The sequence below is a fragment of the Myotis myotis genome, unplaced genomic scaffold, assembly GCF_014108235.1.
Source record: "Myotis myotis isolate mMyoMyo1 unplaced genomic scaffold, mMyoMyo1.p scaffold_m19_p_1, whole genome shotgun sequence".
In the NCBI taxonomy this organism is placed as follows: Eukaryota; Metazoa; Chordata; class Mammalia; order Chiroptera; family Vespertilionidae; genus Myotis; species Myotis myotis.
The window spans coordinates 61,453,353-61,474,970 of NW_023416313.1; the positions used below are offsets into that span (position 1 = coordinate 61,453,353).

At 36.6% G+C, this 21,618-nt stretch overlaps 1 protein-coding gene across 3 annotated transcripts in view; it reads left to right on the forward strand.

The window, feature by feature from the left end:
• CCSER1 (coiled-coil serine rich protein 1) overlaps window positions 1–21,618 on the forward strand; it is an 801,991-nt gene that overhangs the window by 492,401 nt on the left and 287,972 nt on the right. For all 3 annotated transcript variants that reach the window (XM_036339701.1, XM_036339716.1, XM_036339709.1), the window contains exon 7: window positions 18,214–18,291. In XM_036339701.1, coding sequence (XP_036195594.1) covers window positions 18,214–18,291 — 78 coding nt within the window. The remainder of the gene's footprint in view (window positions 1–18,213; window positions 18,292–21,618) is intronic.

Below are 21,618 nucleotides of genomic sequence, written 5' to 3' on the forward strand. Positions count from 1 at the left end.
GTGTGAACCTGATTGGTACATCAATTATGAATAAAAGATCTAGCATAAGTGTGGCAGTTGCCAGAGGGAAGGGGGTGGGGGAGAAAGGACTCCTAATATGTGGTGACAGGAGAAGATTTGGCTTTGAGTAGTGAGCACATGGTGCAATAGACAGATCTTGTAACATAGAAACACACACTTGAAACCTATATGTTCATGTTAACCATTGTCACCCCAATAAACTTAATTAAAAAAAATAAAAAGATCTAGCATAAATGAGGAATTTTGTGACTTGTGAGACTAAAGAATTTTTAAAATGCACATAGTAAAATAAAGCATTATAGAGAAATAAATCATTCACCTGTAGCTATCTATAATAATAAAAACATAATATGCTAATTAGACCAGATGTCCTTTCAGGGTGACCTTCTGGATGAAGCCTGGGCTGCAAGCGAAGCCTGGGTTCCAGGTGCCAGAGGGAAGCCAGTGCAGGCAGCCGGGGGAAGGAAGGCCCACTCTTGCACGAATTTCATGCATTAGGCCTCTAGTTAGATAATAACATCTCAGTTTTGCACAATTCATAAGACAGTGAGAATTCTAAAACTTGCAGCTGAAATTATTACTATTACTAGAGCTCCATTGCGGGAAGATACCTGCAAGGATAGGCCTTCCTGAGACTGCAGCGAAGCAGAGAAGGGAGCAAAGCCCACTGAGGCGGGCTTCGCTCTCTTCTCCGCTGTCTTGCTTCCTCCCTTCGCCGCTTACCCCTGGCTCCCTCCCTTCTCTGCCACCTGGGCTCTCTTCCTTCTCAGCTGCTTTGCTCCCTTGCCAGGTCACGGATCCAAAGCCCGGATCCCCCGGGCAGTGTCAGGCACTGCCAGCCCCGCCTCGCCAGGTCAGGGGTCCGGGGTCCGGGTCCCGCTGGCAGCGTCGCTTGCTGCCGGCCCTGCCTGCAGTATGCAAATTAGCCGCCATCTTTGTTGGCAGTTAATTTGCATATCGTGCTGATTAGCCAATGGGAGGTGTAGAGAAGGTACAGTAAATTACCATGTTTGTCTATTATTAGGTAGGATTAATTTGTTATTTCCTCTTTATTAGTTTATTCTTTTAGGTATATATTACTTGAAATAGTATACAATGTTAGATCCAGAAAGAAACAAGGAATTGGACTAAATGTCTTCTTTGCAGAATAGGAAAGTATAAAGGCAAAGAAGTTGGGATTGTTTGGGTTCTTGAGAGATTTATTCATGATCACATAAGCTCATTTAGATGAATCTCCACAGCTTATGAACTTGAGAAGGGCAAACAAATACTCTCTTTACATTAATATACTTTGTTGCATTTCATTTATTGATATCATTAAACCAAATATTTGTATTTGATATCCTGGTACTGATGTTTATATTTTATCAAGGAATTTTCTTTATATTATTATATAAAATGTTTATTATATTTTACTGAGTTCAACCCTTGGTATTCTATGATTGTACTATTAAGATTGATTCTTTAGAAATAATTGTCAGGCAAGATATATAAGAAACCAAGGATAGTAAATGAATTCCTCAATATTTGTTAAATTAATTCAATTATGAATTTTTAAATTAATTTAAGTGATACACTTTCTGTAAATAATTACTCTCTTTAATAACTCATTGATTACTTTCCCCTATTATAAATCTTATATCCAACTATCAACTTTAATTTATAGGCAGTGAACATTGAGGTTGGTTAGCATCATGCTGATCTTATATTTTATTTTATTTTAATTAAAAAATAAGTGCCCTACCAGTCAGGGTGAATAATGTCCACAGATAATGTGCACCGTGCTTTGTGGCTGAATGTATTTACATTTATATTAACTGATTTGCTCCTGCCAAGCAGTTCCACATTCAATAGTTATTCATACAAATGACTTGTTTTTTCATATATTTATCAATTTGGATAACAAGATGGATCTTCTAGCATGTTGGGTATTTTATTGTGGTTAAAATTAATTGAAAAACTGCTCTTTTTTTTCTAAAACTACTAAAATCCTATTACACTGAACTTACCAAAGCAAAAGCTTTCAAACGTAGTTTAACCACTAGGTGTTTTTTTTTAAGTAATCATCTAAATTCATAATAATGAACTATAATAAGCCCCAATTAAATAATGATGGTAGTTTCTTTGATATAGAGATGAACAACACATGAACCCATCCTAAAGGTGGCTCACATTTTTAGCAGACAGACATAAAAACAAATAATTTCAATATAGTTTGAGAATAGCTGAAAACTAACACAGCACTTCATGCATGCCAGCTGCTTTTATTAGTTTTACCTCATTTACTCCTCCCAATAACCTTAAGAGTGGGTTCTATGGTCATCTCCATTTTATAGAAAAGAAACTGCTGCCTGGAGAGCATATGTAACTGCCTAAGGACACATAATTTGCTAAACTGAGATTAAAACCAAGCAGCCTGAATTTTGATGGGGAAAAAGAGGTGTAATACAGGAGCTACAATTGTAGCAGAGAGAAGATGCTGAGTTACAGCTTGAGAAATAACAATGTGCTGCAGAGTGCTGGAAAAGGAAGCCATTGGAGGGGCTGGGGGAGTGGGAACAGTTAAAGAGTTTTCTGGGATAAGAGAAGAGATTTCTTGAGGGCAAAGAGCTAGGAGACCCATGGACATATGAGGCGAACAATAACAGGTTCTTATTAACACAGCCATATTTCTCAAAGTGAGGCGACAGACCATATGAAGAAAGAAGCCCTTGGCTATACGATGAATATAGAGATTCCCAGGCTATGTCGTAGTTCTACTGAGTCAGCATCCCTCTGGGGAACCCAAATGAGCATTCTATTAGAGCATTTCAGGTGACAAACTGCTCTGCACCATAATTTCTAGGATCCTGTTAAGACTGTAAAGTTCGAGATGACAAGTGTCAGAGGGTAGATAAGGTCCAGATCAGAGTAAGGCTTTTAAAACTGTCCTCTTTGCAGTTAGCGTATTAAAAAAACAAATAGTATTTCAAAATACACATAAAATGGTGACATTGGTTAAAAAGGCAGAGTAAAATGAATATCTCAACAGATAGAAATTAAAAAAAATCATTTGTTTTATATCCTTATTTCATTTATCTTCTAAAGTAATCCATAAGAAAATACTCATTCTTAACTATTCTTTTATCAAGATACAAATCTCAACCCCCCCCACCTCCTATCATTCTATTCCATTTATTTGATACTTGTACAAACATTCAGGAAATCTTTCAAAAGATACGACCAAGTTTAACATTGATTAATTAATTAACTTAACCTAATGATTCTCCATCCTAGTGGCAAATAAGGGTGACCTGACGAACTTTTTATAAGAGGAGAACAATTGATTTACAGCAGGCATGCCAAACTCAAAGGCTAATACGGGCCAAATAAACAAGGTTCAAGTTTATGCAGGCTGCAAAAAAAAACACACAAAAGCTTCAATTTTCATAGAAACATAGGTTTATTTCGATAGAGGCATGCTGAATGCAAAGGGCTGTAATAAATGAGTAATCATTAACATAAAAGAATAGAACATTTTAATAAAAATTAACATTTTTTCCTGAACATTAACTTACCAGACACTGACTAATTGCACAAGTTAATAAGCATAACACAAATAAACCTATTTATCTTGTTCTCCGAAAGCGAACTATTTCCTGTTGCGCACACCAAACAAGTCAGCACAAGACTAATGACGTGGCAGCCGGCTGCTAAAAATATTCGCTGCTGGTATTAGTGGCGAGAAATGGTGCGCCTGAGCATAAGGCACGTAAGGGAAATGGATGCAACATGATTATAGTAATCAGTCATTAGTGAACTGATTAGTTGTAGTTCGTTATTAATAATTACGTATAACGGGATATTGTAAAAATTAAGTTACAAAATTTTTATTAAAATGTTTCTTCCATACCGTATATTGGCTGGGCTGCAAAAATATTCATTGTGGGCCACATGTGGCCCGAGAGTTTAACATGCTTGATTCACAGTTATTTGTTCCACGGTCTGTTATATGAAAGCCATTTCACTCTGTACTCTGAGGAATGCATGCATAAGATAAGTACACTATCCACAGGGAGCTTGAAATCTAGAAAGGAAATGAGATATGTACAAAAATATAGTAACTGAAAATATTATGAGCCCAAAAGAGGTCCAGGCAATGTATTATAGGATTTCAGAGAACTGCAATGTTGCTTTTAGGCATTAGGCAAGTGTTCATGGAGTCATAGGCAGCTGAGCTTGGTAAAAGATGGGTCAGATTTTGATATTAAGATTATTAAAGAAGGGCATTTCCAAAATTTCTGATGAAGAAGGGACTAAACGGAAGTAAAATTGCATGAGAGGAATTATGGTTAAAAGGATTATTGGAAAACAGCTAATAATTGGTTTTGAGAACTGGAATTACTTAGGTAAGTAAAGGTGAAGGAATGAAAAGAAAAGGTTTTCTCAGCTTGAGAGACCTGAATGCCTGCCTAGAGTGTGAAATTCATCCATGTCCCTAAGTGAAATAATGAACCCTTCTAGCAGAGAGGAGGCGTGAAGAACGATGATCAGAAAGGTCAGTTTGATGTTCGGGAGAGGGAAGGACTGGAGGAGGGAAGGCTGAGTACAGACAAGGATTATAGTATTCTGAATCAGATCTTTAGTCCAATATAGAAATGGAAACTTGGAAAATGAGTCTGCAAAACAAGATATTATTTGGAAATTGACCCCTCCCCACCATGTATTTTGTGATTATTTCTTTCTACAAAGTGAAGAAATAAAAAATAAATAAATGCAATTAAAGCTTCATCTGCTTCTACTCAAGCTCTTGTACAAGCAATTGTATGTTGTGAATAGCTGTGTGTTGAATGTGTCTAGTGGTGTGCAGGTAAATGGTTAACAATCAGCTCTCCAAATTAAAAGCCCTGACCTGGAATTTGCCAATTTCTGTGGTGTAACTAATCTTTCCATGGCTAATTTTAAACTACCAGTGTGATGTAACTAACCATGAATTTGGGAAGTTTTGGGAGGAAAACTTCCCTGCTAATTTAGGATTGACATTTCTGGGTCCCTCAAATTCACTGACAACAGACAGATCTACAGCAGAAAAGTTACTCATGCAGAACTACTCAGTAGTGAGTAACTCAATGGATAGCCAGAGATAAAGGCTCCATCCCCACTTAACAAGGAGTAGTGGGAAGCAGCTTAGGACTTCAGTGGGGAAGTATGGGAGGTTCTATTGGGCACCTGGAATTGCACTCCTGCTAAGGGATCAATGGTGGCTGTGCTCCTGGGAGGATCTGCTTAAGTTCAGATAACATTTCTTTCTGTGGTTTCTGATTGTTCAGAAGTTTTCAGTTTAAAATAATATTTACAACACTTTTGTGAGCTATTAATCCCTTTTGGAAGAGATGAGCACAATCAACTCTAGGGAGCCCTGGCAAGGTGGCTGAGTTGCACCAGCATATGTATCCCACCTCAGATTTGATTTTTTCATGCAGTGAATTAAATTCTTTAAAAACAAAGAAACAAAAAATCAAAGCAAAGTTTTTCTTAACTGCTATGATCTAGGCATGGTAGAAGAGATGACACTATTGGCAATGACACTATTAGCTATAAAGACTGGACAGATTTCGGAGAATACTATTAGGTTTCTTGATAACTTGAGGAGTTTAGACAAATGAAGTGTGGAAAAAAAGAGGTAAAATTGGTGTAAAGTTGAAGTAAACGCTTTCTGTTTATTCTTTCATCTCCTCATTTGGTCTTTCTTTATTGTAAATTGGCTACGTGGGTTGTACATATATTTGCGGCAGGAAGGTGCTAAACTTCTGTCCTCTTTGGTAGGGTTTGTGACAGAAAAAAATTAGGTGTAATCATTTTGATTTCCAGAAGTCTAGCTAAGTGTGGCTGTTTATGACCCATCTCCTCATGTCATGGGGCCTAGAGAAGAAGCAGGTGTCCTTCTTTCTCCTCCTCATAGTTTTCTGACTGTTCTCTTCCTTCCCCCTAATTGCTCTTGGCTCAGATGTGGTCTTTCAGCTTCCACATTTGCCCTTCTGTAGTCTCCTTTTAACTTAGCATTTGCCACATTTTTTCATTATAAGTGAATTATCAAGTCCAGCCCACACTGAAGGGAAGGGTATTACACAAGAGTGTAAAAGCAAAAAGCATTTGAGGACATTGAGCAGCCACTTACCTTGGGCAACATATCCAATGCTAAGCCCTAGGATGGCACTCAGAATTTAAAGCTAGAAGCTTACTAGCCCTCTGTAGCAGACACGAAATTCCACTGTCATTCAGTTTAAAAGCTGCAAACATTATCCTATCCACTGACACTTTTGAAGTCCAAGAATGAAATGACACCCTTTCCTTCCATTTCAATACTACACCAGCCAAATCTTCTAGGAAAAAGCTGCTCTGTGCTGTTGAAAGTCAACCAGCAGCAGCTTGCAGCCCTCAAGGCCCTGGCATCTGTGTTTTGGCTGAGACTACACATGGCCTTTGCCTTCATGAGGTTGTTGGGACGCAGAGGCTTTACTGAGGCCCATTCATCCCGCAAAACATCACTTAAGAATAAGAAGAATGTAGAAATAGCTTCCTGCCTATGGGAGAAGTCTCCAAAGCAGCAGGCAGCCTTCCAGTTAAACTCTTATGATCTGAAGCTTAAAGCTCTACTCAGCAGTAAAAAGCTAACTGCTTAGCTGTGGAGGAGAACACGTGTTCTCTGTATGTGATCTTGTTAGCAAACGAAAGAGGAATGAGCTGAGCCAGACACCACATTCATCTATGCCAGATTTATCAGCAAGAAAAAGTGATCCTTTTCTGGTAGACAGAGGAACTGAGAGGGTAGCACTAACAGAGCTCCTTCTACATGAAAGGAACAGCATGAATGAGGAAGAGGTGTTCCCATCAAACTTCTAAATCTACCAAAATTTTTATTTGTTTTATAATTTTATGTTTTCTTAAATATGCAGAAAATTCCACATAGTCACATATACCACTCTTTGTGTGATTTATTTATATATATATATATATATATATATATATATATATATATATATATATATATATATATATATATATACACACACACACACACACACACACACACACACACACACACTGAGTGGCCAGATTATTATGACAACCTGATGTTTGTAGGCAAATTAGCCATACACTGCATTGTATGGGATATGGAAGCCAAAGGCCTGTTCAAACACCTTTGCTGTCTGCAGTTACCAAGATAAAACGTCTCTAATTCGCACAGGAACACAAGGATTGGACTGTCGAGCATTGGAAAAAAGTCATGTGGTCCGATGAATCACGTTTCCAGTTGCATCATGCAGATAGCAGAATGAGAATTTGGCGGAAACAGCATGAAAGCATGCACCCCACATATATGGGTACAACCCTTTAAGCTGGTGGAGGCAGTGTTATGGTTTGGGGCATGTTTTTCTGGCATGATTTGGGCCCTTTAATTTGTGTGGAACAACGTCTGAATAGCACAACATACCTAAGTATCTTTGCTGATCAAGTTCATCCTATCATGTTGATGGCGTATCCCAACGGAGATGGCTTCTTCCAACAAGACAATGCGCCATGCCACGGTGCTCATATTGTGCAGGAGTGGTTTCAAGAACATGAGGGAGACTTTACCTTGCTTAGGTGGCCCCCACAATCACCAGATCTCAATCCAATGGAGCATTTGTGGGACAAAGTTAAAAGAGCCATCAGGCAGCTGGTTCCACAACCATCAAATCTCACAGAGCTGGACAGTGCTATTCATCAGGCATGGTGTCAGATTCCTCGCATCACCTTTCAACATCTCGTGGAGTCAATGCCAAGAAGAATCACCGCAGTATTGAAGGCAAAAGGTGGCCCAACGAAGTACTGATGGGGGTGGTCATAATAATCTGGCCACTCAGTATGTGTGTCTGTGTGTGTGTGTGTGTGTGTATATATATATATATATATATATATATATATATATATATATATATATATATATATATTTTTTTTTTTTTTTCCCCAGAGAGAGGGAGAGAGAGATAGAAACATCAATGATGAGAGAGAATCATTGATCAGCTGCCTCTGCAGGACCAACACTGGGCATCAAGCCCACACCCAGGGCATATGCCCTGACTAGGAATCAAACCATGACTTCCTGGTTTATAAGTCAACACTCAACCACTGAGCCGTGCTGGCCAGGCCTATTTAGGTTTAAGTTTAGAAAACCTCCATCCATTTTATGATAATTTATATCTAATGTTTACCTATATTTTCAAGTTCTTTGTTTGGGTTATTTATGTATTTAGCACTTTAATCCATTCAGGATTTATTTGAATGGAACTTAAGAATATTTTTTTCTCTAATAACTAACCAATTGGTAAATCACAGCCTTTTAAATAACCTAATATATTTCTCTTTACCTACTGAAGTGACAGTAAATTTAGAACTCTCAAACTTCTCAAATAGGAGTAAAAATTAGCACATTAGCCTTTGAGGAAAATTTATTAATATATGTGAAGTTAGCTAATTATATGCATATTCTATAAGTAAGGCCTTATAATTCTATAACTGTGTTAAAAGAAATAATTACAGATATGTTTTTAAAATATTATCACAGCATTACTTATAAAGGAAAAAAATGGCAGTATAAAAAATGTCTAAAATTAGGGACCTGAGAAGATGAATACAGCTGTAATTATATGATGGAATTGTATGCATTCATCATAAGTTACACTGAAAAAAATATTTGATATGACAAAAATCTTGAGACTATAGTTTAAGACAAAATTGATGATACATAATATACATTAATTTCAATCAATCACATTGCGCATAATACTGGAAAATACACATATGTTTTAGCAGTAATTATCTTTTGCTATTTGGATTTTTATCTATCTACTAGAGGCCCAGTGCACGAAATTCATGCAAGAGTAGGCCTTTTCAGCTGCAGCTGCCTGGATCCCTCCCTCACAGCCGTGGTGGCTGCAGCCCCAGCTTTGTCCTGAAGCATATTATGCTTTTATTGTTATAGATCTATCTATTTATGTATCTATCTATCTATCTATCTATCTATCTATCTATCTATCTATCTAATCATCTCTTTTTTTGTACTTTCCATACTTGGCTTGTCTCCCTTAATGAGCATAAGATAATTAGAGGGACAAACTGTTTTTATTAAACATACATCACAGAATCTGGTTTGTGGTAGGTTCTCAATACTGTTTGTTAAATGTTGTTATTAAATGAGATTATAATTTGAACTTGTTTGAAGCAGCAGAACTTACCAAGAGTGTTCAAGAAAATATATAAACAGACAGAGGGATAGTGGAGATTCAAATCATAGGCTAAAGCATATGGAGATCCAGCAGCACTTGGTTTGGATTCAACCTCAGAGATTAGGGATCAGAGATAGAATTTCTCTCCCTCAGAAAAATAATGGGTTAAAAAAGGAACTCTGCCTTATAGTATCTGTATAACTGAGACGAATGATATAGAGACTTGAAGGTTCAAATACCATGCACTTCCAGAATCTGAATACAAGAGTAGAATCTTCAGTTTCCTAAAATTGAAACAAACCCAAAGCAAAATAACATAAATATGCTTAGTCATTGTTGAGGTGGCCCATAAAACCATGAAAAAATAAGCTGATTTTAAAAATATATTGCTAATAAGATAAGCCATTTCTCTTCTTAATTATGCTGTCCTGTGTCTGGCATGAAGAAATTATGCTTTTGGTATCTGACTTTTAAATTTGTTTAAAATGAATGAGATAACATTAATTGTGTCACTGTGGTGAAGCTCTAGCACTGTTCAAAGAAAATAGTGCTTTGATTCTAAATGATTTGTATTTCTATACACATGAACCATTGCTTGACGAAAGCATCCTTTGAGAGTTACCAGTTACTTGTTTTAATTTTATACTAAACAAAGAATCCTCTGCTCTGTAATGTGGTTTCTGAGTGGTTCTTTTCACCAGTAAGGAAGAGCTCAAGTAGGTTGCCATCCTGAGTTCAAATGCCAAATTAACTACTACGTTGGCCCATCTGATAAAGTACTGTGTGTAATTCATTTAGTTATTCTGAATTATCCCGCAAAATGTACTAATACCTGTGCGAATTGATATACTTTAATTTCTGAAGCTTTCAAACTTAGAAATCATTTCTGATTTCTCCTGTGGGATTTACCCTAAAGGAACAAGTAAATTCATTTTATGTTATTATTATATTTTTAATCCTCACCTGAGGACATATTTTTATTGATTTTAGAGAAAGAGAAAGGGAAGGAGGGAGGGAGGGAAAGAGAGAGAGAAAGAATGAAACATTGATGTGAGAGCAAAAAAGCAATAGGTTGCCTCCCATATGGGCCCCTACAGGGGATCGAAACTACAGCCTAAATATGTGCCCTGACTGAAATTGAACCTCTTGGCATATAGGATAAAGCTCCAACCAACTGCACCTGGCTGAGTCTGTTTATTTTGTTGCAATAGTCCAATAAGTAAGGCTACTGTGGGGTTTGGTCACAGCTTTGATTTAGCTGTAATTTGGTGACAAAACATTCAAGAAATGAGACTGGTAATTTGAAATGTTCAGAAGATCAGAATAGAGCAAAGGGCAAAACTAACTGAACACTGAGCCAGGCATCTGTTGGGATATTATTTCTCTCAACTATCTTACTTGATAGCATCCAGAAAGAGATTTTAAAAATACATCGTTTTTAGAACCTCTGTGATTTTAGGAAGGTGAACTTCAACCAGAGCTTTTATTTACCTTGTGTATCTGTACTAAAGACCTTTAGAAGTAGAGAATGCATGATGAGACAGTGGGAAAATATTTACTCTTAAGCCTCAGGTGGGTGTATAAATTGATAGAATGTCTATGCAGGGTGATGTGGCAAAAACATTCACTATTAAAATTGAATATATCTTTTAGCCCAGTAATTCCACCTCCAAAAAAATATTTTAAAGATAAATATGCAAATGACATAAGATTATTTATTTCAGCTCTCTTTGTAATAGCTAAAGAGTGGGAATGCAACACTAGTTAACTATATTATGACAGAGGCATAAAATAGGATACTATAAAGCAAAATAAAAGAAAGAATAAACTAATTATATACAGATACATGGTAATTTGAAAAGGCAAGTTGAAGAACAGTATGTATAATAACTTATATATATAACATTTTAAAAATCCATAATTATATATATTTATGTGTATTTCTATTATATACATATAACATCTATGGAAGGTTATACAATAAAATGATAGAATTAGAGGCCTCTCAATGTCTGGGGACTGAAAGTGGAAGGGGAATGTTTTTCTGGAAAAAGACTATGTGAATGTGCTATCTAGTTAAAGCGAAAATTTTAAAATATATATAAATTTTAAAAGAATGTAAGTAAATACATTCTTATATGCAGGCATATTTTGATCAAATAATGAAGATTCAAATTCAAAAATATATAACTGAGTCCCCCAAAATTTTGAAAATGATTTTGTAATCTATTTTGCTATCATAAATATTGGTAACTGCGTAGCTTAGAATAGAGTAGTATCCTGGGTCTCTACTTGTGTCAGCCAATTCCAAATTCTAAGTTATATAACTTGCAATTTCCCAACCATAGTGTTTATTCCCAGAGTAGAGAGGATGTTTAAATCTTAGGCACACTGTTTTGTAAAAATTATCTGACCATGCAGAGCTCCGTTATCAATATGCCAGATGTGTACTTAGGACTTGAGTTTTTTTCTCCATTTCTTGGATTGGCTCTGTGTTGGCTTATTTCCGAAGGATATTCCATGTACTTGGGTACCTCTGGAAAATCAGATAGAAACACATTCTTCGGCCTTAGCAGCATTAGCTTAATGAGAGCATTTCTTTCTCAAGATTCCAACACAGTCTGTCCCTTTTCATCAGTCTATGTTGTTCTCTATAATCCACAAATGAGTGAGATCATGTGGTATTTATCTTTCTCTGACTGGCTTATTTCACTTAGCATAATGCTCTCCAGTTCCATCCATGCTGTTGCAAAAGGCAAGAGTTCCTTTTTTTTTACCGCAGGACTTGTATACATGTATATAAGCCATACCAATGGACATGGACAACAGGGGGATGGTAGCATGAGTGTGTGTGTGGGGGAGGTTGGGGATTAATGGGGGGGATGAGGACACATTTGTAATACCTTAACTAATAATAAAAAAAAAGGACTTAATATATGTAAGGTGATTAGAACAGTGTCTGGCACATAAGCACTGTAAAAAGTAAGCATCAGCTAATATTATTGTATGTGACCTGACTAAAGTTTACCAAACTAGTAAAATAGCCATTATCCATTAAAAAAAAAAAAAAAAAAGATTCCAACACAGTTTCCATATTTGAGCTTCATTTAAATGATTTGGCTCCTGTTCTGTTCTGTGTCCAATAGGAAAGACTGGAGGACTTTGCCATATGCTCATACCTATTTCAGGGGTGTTGAATCAGCACTGCTCAAAACAAATGGATTGAGATTTTAGGAGAAATCACTCTCCAAAAGAAAATTCAAATTTTGTTAACATAGTAAAACGGATTATATACTTGAAAGGCAAAGTAGAAGATATCAACTACGAGAATGTATTATAAAAAACAAACAAACAAAAAAACCTTGCATTTTCATCTGGAAAAAAAAAGGACCAATAAAAGAGGTCACAAAAATTGATAAGGTTGTTGAGTTTGTTTAAAATACAAAGAGCTAGTCCTGAGTTAGATATTGAACTCAACTTGCTGTCTCTCTCATTTCACTTTGCTGCCAAAACAAGAACCAAGTAAGCATGGGATATGTCTTTCTGTGCCATAATGAGATGTTCTGCTCTCCTTTTCTTACTAAGTCCTTGAGGCAACGACATCTTAAAAGTGGGATGAAACATGACTTAAAATCTAAGGCAAGGGAAACCTAATGTGTACTCAATAATTATTGAATGGCTGAATGAATTAATGCCTGAATTTTCACAGAAAATTGACACACCTGAAAAAAAGCACTTTCAAGAAAAGCAGCCCATTTATACCACAGAGATCTATGTATTTTATCGGTAGTAATATCATTGATTATTAAAACAGCTAATAGTGTAATATGTGGTGCATTTTTTACAATATAATTTTAGAATTATAAGGACACATATTCAAATCAGAGTCAATGCATTTAGATGACCATTTCCTTTTAATAGACCTGGAGAATTAGTTTATAAAATTTACCCTAATGGTTTAAAAAATTAAAATGTTTTACTTACACTCAAATCTGTTTATGTACTCAACAGATTTGAGCCCGATTGATCATGCCTCACTTCAATAAATCCTGATAATAAACTTTAATCCCATAGGACAGATCCATTAATTATGCTTTCATGGGAGGTATAATTAATGGGTTTATACTATGGAATTATGGCACTCAGTAAATATTAATAATTCAAACTCACTTTTCCCAGCACCTTAAGAGTACCCAAACAAATATATCATTTTATATGGCTGAAGCTTTCCTTCAACATCCTCACATGGAACATAAATGCATGGGGGGGGGAATTAACATCTTCTTTTCAGTGAGATCTTTATAGACGATTAAAGATTCTTTGGTAGAGATATGATGCATTCCAATAAAATGGTCCGTCAAAATTTATTTTTGTGATGGTTATAAAAGGTCTGATGCAAGCTTAGAAGCAATCAGTAAAATGACAGTCATGCATTATAATACTGAAAAGCCTAGTTATGTTGCTAATAAAGAATATTTTAAAATAAGCGTTTTATTTTAAAACAGTTTCAGATTTATAGAAAAGTTGCAGAGAACTCCTGAATAACCCTTATCCAGTTTCACCTATTGTGATCCTCCTACCTTAGCAGAGAATATTTGTCACAACTAAGATCTGATATTGGTACATTCTTATTAACTAAACTCAGCAATTTATTTTGATATCACCAGTTTCCCCTAGGGTCCCTTTTGCTATTCCAGGATTTTATCCAAAATGACACATTATGTTTAGTCATCATGTTGCCCTTAGAATCATAATCTGTAATAGTTCTCAGACTTTCCATGTCGTTGATGAACTTGACTTTGGTCAGATTTTTTTCTAAAAAGGTCCTCAATTTGGGTTTGTCCAATATTTTTTCTCATAAGTAGACTGAAATAGTTGGATTTTGGTAAGAAGACCACAGAAGTGAATTATCCCTCTCATAACATTATTATCATGCTACCTTCATGATCACTTGGTTAAGGCAGTGTTTGCCAGTTTTTTCCACTGAAAAGTTACCTCTCTCCCTTTTCATCCATTACTATCCAAAAGAAATACGTTACTAAACACAACCTAGGTGTGGGGGTGGACTATTAAGTCCCACTTCTTGAAGAGGGGGAGCAGCTACCCAAAATTTTTTGGAATTCTTCTGCAGGAGAGATTGTCTCGTCTCCCAATTTTTTATTTATTTGGTCACTTATTTACTTATGTCTGAATTCATTTTTGTCTTATACTTTGAGTTGTACTCTAATGCTATATTATTTATTTTGTTGCTCAAAGTGTTTCATCTTTGGCAATTGGAAGCTCTTTCAAGTTTGCTCCTCTGTCTCTTTGGCATGCCCCATCTTTTTATTTTTGAGCATGTCCTTACTTTCCGTCACAACAAAATGCTTCAGGATATGGTGGATTTCAAAATAATTTTGCTGCATGAAAGAAGCTGGACCCCAAATAATTTATAGATATAGAAATGGAAAGGGGGGAATCTAGCAATTTGGCTGAAATAACATTTTAAGTGTGGGGAAAATGTTAGGTTTATATTACTTATAAACCTAGTGTTGAAAAGGAGATGTTTATTGGACTTCAAAGCAGAAAACTAAGTTTTAGGACACGTGTCAGAGTTAGGATAGGCTTCTTATAATGAGAATGTCTATTGCAGTCTCCAAATGAGTAAAAAACACAAGGGTATTTCAGGAGAATTAAGGGCATTCCTTTTTTTGGGATGATTTGCTTCCTTTGAAGAATAAGTATTCTATATTCCCTTGGGATTGACTTTCACATGATCATAAACCAGCCATTTCCACAACCTCTGAAATATATCATAAGCAGATAAAGCCATAATTCTAACAAAATATTTTATGAAGATATTATAGAAGAACATACACTGTTAGCTTTTAAAATCATCTTTGCAACTTATATCTATGCAAAGTACATCTATGAAGTACTTTGTTAATTTTATTTAAACATACAATTGCATTGGTATTGCTATCATTGAATGAAAGGGTAAATGAATTTAAGTATGGTAAAATGTGTGGATAAGGCATATCCGAAGAGTTTACTATAGTATTTTAACTCAAAGGAAAAACAAATTGGAATGGCAGCTAAATTACAGATCACTGAAATGCAAATAGAAAAAGCAATAAGCTAAAATGAAGATTTTAAATTTGATACATATATACATACTGTATGTATATATTCTCAACTTAATAATTAAGTGCAGTTCATAAGATGTCATATAAGATTGATTTGTTTTTAAAGATTTTTCTCATGACTTCTCATGAGCAATGGAATTAAAGTGTCACACTATAAGATGGATTTGAAACTGAAAGCTAGAACAAAGTTTTCTCTAAGACTGACATTCAAAGAATCAAGGTTACATGATGCAAATTTTAGAGTCTGCTTTTTACAGTCTTAGGATGGCACATTTATTTCTGGAATGTTGTAGGGAGACCTCAGCCCTAAGAGAAGTTAACCATGAAACTTGATTTTGAGCTGCTATACTTATGGCAGTTGGAAAGCCTTCGTCTGTAAGATTATGATCCAGGATTTTATATTTTCACAACTGAATGTCATCTCTGTCACCTGAATATATAATTTTAAGGGCAAATACTTTAATGTGCTTTGCAGAATATCATTAGTTCAGGATAATATATAATTCAAATGTATATGAACTGTGTTCTATCACTTGCTATGTGTCCAGTTTATTGTACACATAAATAAAAATGACTTAAAATAATAATTTTTAATTCTCACTCAAGGATATGTCTTTTTGGTTTTGAGAGAGAGAGAGAGAGAGAGAGAGAGAGAGAGAGAGAGAGATGAATCAGCTGCTTCCTGTATGTGCCCTGGCCAGGGATTGAACCTACAACTTAGGTATGTACCCTGACTGGGAATGGAACCGCAGACTTTTGGTGCACAGGATGATGCTCCAACCAACTGAGCAACCTGGCCAGGGCAAAAATAATCTTTGAATTAAAAGAAAGTTTAAGAATTTGTAGCAGTGGCAGTATCTGTTCTTTGAATTTCTTCTTTTATTGGAACTTAAGTCAGCCAAACTTGTCTACTTGTTCCCGTATCTCAATCATGCTTAATTCCTTGTTTTGCTGTAATCTTCACTGCAAAATTTATTGTATTTGTGTGCACGTATATTTGGAAAATGAGCTGAAAAATGGAGGTGTGAATTATTTTCAATATTTTATTTGCTTGACTACTTAAATGGAAAATTCCTCTGAGAGAATAAGCTAAGAATATAGTAAAATAAATTATATTGCTACCTATTGTCAATATCCTTTTCTTGGTTTTAGAAAAAATAATGACAAATTTCTAACTCATTTTTTAGGTTAATCTCTTACGTAAGAAGTTTTAATTGATTAAATTTTTATACTGAAATGACAGCATTAGCAAATTTCCAATAATGCTCTTATACTGTGTCTTTTGTCCTTAAAAGTTTTGTTTAGCAGAATATAATAAGGTTGTAAAATGGCAGGGTCTATGAATGTGGGGATCTTAAAAATATAATATTTCTTCATTTTGCAATAATATAGTAATGACAGACATGTTCTTTATAAAAACTGGATACAATTATATTATTCTCCATAAATGAAAAGAATTAATAATCTATGTTTGATAATCAGTTTGAAAGACATAGAAATATCAACATAACGAATTAACACAGATACATATTATCTTCAAAGAAAAGGTAAAAAAATAAAGTAAGCAAATGTAATACTAAATACTACTCTAACACAAAAATGATTATTATATTTAATAAAATGCACTTGTAATGTACATTGTTATAATTTCACTGATATCTCAGATAAGTATTTATAAATAAGAAATAATCCTATGTAATAAAAGCCTAGGTGGCATCACATGATGTCATCACAAGATGGCTGCCACAAGATGGCCCGCAGGGGAGGGCAGTTGGGGCGATCAGGCAGGTTGGCAGGGGAAGGGCAATCAGGCAGGCAAACAGGCGAGCGGTTAAAAGACAGCAGTCCTGGATTGTGGGAGGGATGTGCAACTGCCAGTTTAGGCCCAATCCCTGTGGAATTGGGCCTAAACCTGCAGTCTGACATCCCACAAGGGGTCCCAGATTGGAGAGGGTGCAGGCCGGGCTGAGGGCTACCCCCACCCCGTACACAAATTTTGTGCACTGGGCCTCTAGTTCATTATATAACAACTAGAGGCCTGGGGTCCCTTGGAGTGGCCTGTGGGGATTGGGCCGAAGCTGGCAGTCCAATGCCACCTGCAGCTCCTGCCTGCTGCTCCCACTTATCCCGGCCCCCTGGCGCTCATGCTCAGTCAGTCCTGATCTGGAGAGGCTCGAGCCACAGCACTCGCCAGCCATAAGCCCTGCATCTGGCGCCTGTCCTGAGGGGGCTTTGGGGAGACCTGGATGCGTTCAGCCCCTGGGAGTGTGGTAGGACACCCTTGCCAAAGCAGGATCTGGATCCCTCCCACTGACGTTCATGCCAGTTGTTGGGAGCCACCTGGCGGCCACTTTTATATAATGTCTTCCTTGTGGAGAGTCTAGGGAGGGGAAGCGACTGCAGTGGCCAGGGCCGACTTCCAGGAGGCCATCAGCACTGTCAGGATCGTGCTGGCAGCACTGGTTCATCAGTGACTGGCCCGTTCTTTGGAGATTGGACCTGCAGGACTACTGATGGAGTGAGTGGCTACCGCCGGGCTAGTGGGCCGCTGGAACAGGTAGGTCAGCTGAGCAGCACTCACACTGTGGGGGCGTACTGACCACCAGGGGGCAGCTCCTGCATTGAGCGTCATAGCAACTGGTCGACCGGTCATTCAGTCATTCGGTCACTTAGGCTTTTATATATATAGATACATTTTATTTTCCTACACCCATATTTACTTTATTTTTTAATTTTAATAACAAGGATTATATTCTAAGTTAGAAATAATAAAAATGGCTACAAAAAGTGTCTTTTCAATTCATTTTTTTTTCCTGCAGAGTGCGGATATGAGCCCAGCAAGTAGCACCACTTCACTTCCAGTTAGTCCTCTCACTGAAGAGCCATTGCCTTTCAAGGTAACATACAAACATGATTTTTTAAAAATAGTTCATAAATATAATAAAATAGATACTTAATTCTTAAGTGGCAAATGAACTGCTTTAATCTGTAATAATATTATATGAAATATTAAAATATTTTTTGTTTCATTTTTGTTGTCATTCCAAATGCTAAGTAAAAGTAAAGTTTTGGAATATATATAAATACTTTCTGGAACATGTTATTTGCTTGGCATGTGATAGACAGTGTTTTCATTGTAATGGTTTGATGTTACGTGAACTGAGGATCCAAACCTTTTTAATTTAAGCAATAAATTTAGAGTGAATGGTCAGCCCTCATCAAGTGTTTAAATTTTCATTGATGACTGTAGGGCATAATTAATTATCTAATCTTTACAAAATAATAGTCAAATTCATGAATTGAAATATGGAACCATTCCTCCACATTATAATTTAAAAATATTTAAGTAAATATGCAAATAAGTATTTAAGTATTATGATTAGTAGAATTCTTCAGTTTGGGAGGCTTTATACATTAAAAATATGAAGTCATCTTTTTGTTTTGATATTTAAGATTAGATTTTTCTCTTTAGGCCAGAGCTTGTAGCTCAGCTACTTTATATTTATGCCAGGGATATTTGGATTTCATTAGGATTATTATAAATAAAGGCACTCCTTAAGAGCAGGAGATAAAAAGAAAAACTTGGAGAGATGGGATAATACACTTACGTGCAATTATTCAGTGTTGTTTGGTTTAAAGACGGAAATGAACATTTAGGGGTTCATTATAACTTGCATAATTTTTGTATTTATCATAAAATTATTGTTTTGGGAGTTTTTCTTTTTCATATAAAAACTTATTCAACTTCATACTGCTTACACCTACTGTAGTGACTGGCATGGATTTACATATCGTGAATATTTACTGTACTGTTTAACTTAAAATAATAGAACGCTATGAATTCCACTGTTTATCATAGTTTTCTAATTATGCATGCTTTCTTGCTTAATGATAGACAATAATAATTGTTAAAAATCCATTTATATCAGAAAATTGCAAAATACAGAATAGTATTCTGATTATGTTATTTATTGAAAAATATTTCTTTATTATCCTACAACAAAAAAAGAAAATAATGCAATATTTCAAAGCTTAGTGTTACTTGATATTTTGATCTTATGATCTATGGGACAAAATTTACTGAAGAAACATATTTAACAAGGTTTTCACTGGATTTTCAAAGCATTATCAGAAGTCATTTTCTCTTTTTAATATATTGCTAATGCCTACCTTCCTTAAAAGTTAATGTATTTTTTAAGAGGTAAATAAAAGGTGAGATATAGTCTAAAATCAAATGATATACATCTAATATAAATATAATCATTTTCATTAGTGTTTCTGATTGGTTCTAAGAGATAAATATTATTTTTGTGTTAATGTGTGTAAGGGATTGTATCAACAATTAAAAATGCGAAGTGCTTATAATATAATAGAGGCCCGGTGCACAAAAATTTGTGCATTCGGCGGGAGGGAGGGTCCCTCAGCCCGGCCTTTGCCCTCTAGCAGTCTGGGACCCCTCGGGATATAACGACCTGCTGGCTTAGGCCTGCTCCCAGGTGGCAGAGGGCAGGCCTAATCTCTAGGTGCAGCCCCTGGTCGGGCTCAGAGCAGGGCCGACTGGGGAGTTGGGGAACTGCCACCTGTCATGCACAGAGCAGGGCCAATCAGGGGGTTGGGGTGCTGCCCCCTGTCACGCACAGAACAGGGCCCATCAGTGGGTTGGGGAGCTCCCCTCTGTCACGCACAGAGCAGGGCATATCAGGGGGTTGGGGCGCCGCCCTCTATCACCCACAGAGCAGGGCCGATAAGGGGGTTGGGGCACCGCCACTATCACACTGGGGAGGTTATGGCTCTACCCCGTCACACACAGAGACGCAGGGCGATCAGGAGGTTGGAGAGCTCCCCCCTATCAGGAACAGAGCAGGGCCGATAGGGAGATTGTGGCCCTGCCCCCTGTCACACACAGAGCCACAGGGCAATCAGGGGTTTGGGCGCTGCCCCCTGTCATGCTGATCCCGGTGCCGGGAGACCTCGCGGCTCTGCTGATCCCGGTGCTGGGAGGCATATATACCCTTTTACTATATAGAATAGAGGCCTGGTGCATGGGTGGGGGCTGGCTGGTTTGCCTGAAGTGTGTCCTGGATCAGGGTGGGGGTCCCCACTGGGGTGCCTGGCCAGTGTGGGTGAGGGGTGAGGGCTGTTTTCAGGCTGGGACTGAAGTTCCCAACTGCTCCTTTTTTTCTTTCTTTTTTTATTTTTTTTTTTATTCTGAGCCAGCTTTAGCTCTGAGGCTCCAGCTCTTAGGCCTCCACTCCGGAAATCAGGTATCTGGTTTGTTTAGGTTCTACAATCAAAACTCTGTATCAACTCCAGGCCTGAGATCCCAGCTAGCTGAAAGCTGGTTTCTGGGGTTTTGTTTAGCTTCTATTTTTGTAACTATGTTTCATACTGCCAGCTCAGAGGCCTGCAGCGGCAGGCGGGGAACATTGGAGTCCTCCATCACTGAAGCAAGCAAGCCTCATGTTAGTTTCAAGCTGCCTGGCTGCCGGCCGCCATCTTGGCTGGCAGTTAATTTGCATATCGCCCTGATTAGCCAATGGGAAGGGTAGCGGTTGTACGCCAATTACCATGTTTCTCTTTTATTAGATAGGATAATATTGGCTTTGTCAATGCATACAATTATAGTATCTGTTATGTTACTTCTTTTGTGAAAGGAATACTATTTATAATTTTTTCAAAAAAATGTACCAGATATAAAAATGTCTCATTAGAATCTAAAATTATTTAAAATTATGAATTACAAAATAAAATTCCTGTATTTGCTTTTTTATTTTTATATTATAAATTGTTACTATTTGAATGAGTAATAGAATAAAAGAAATGCATTTCATTCTTTCTTGGTCCACCTTGAAAGTACTCATGCAACAATTGAAGGAAAATATCCTATTTTGACTCAAATATTTATCAAAGTGAATGCTTTTCTTTAATTATCAGCTTTAGAATGACATTCCAATTAAATTGATTTTAACCATATAATCTCAAATATGACATATATTTTTGTTATTTATTTATTCACATTTACAACTTAATAAATATCTTCCCACTAATATCTCTGTCTTTATTCTTGATTTGAATGTTAGATGAAAAATTAGCTAAGAGTAGACCAATAGTACCACAGTAAGGTCTATTAAGTTAAATGTGGAAGAAAACTGGATAGCATCCTGGAGAATCTCTCAAGGAGTCAATCAAGAGAGGTAGGTTAAACAAGACAATTAGGTCTTGTT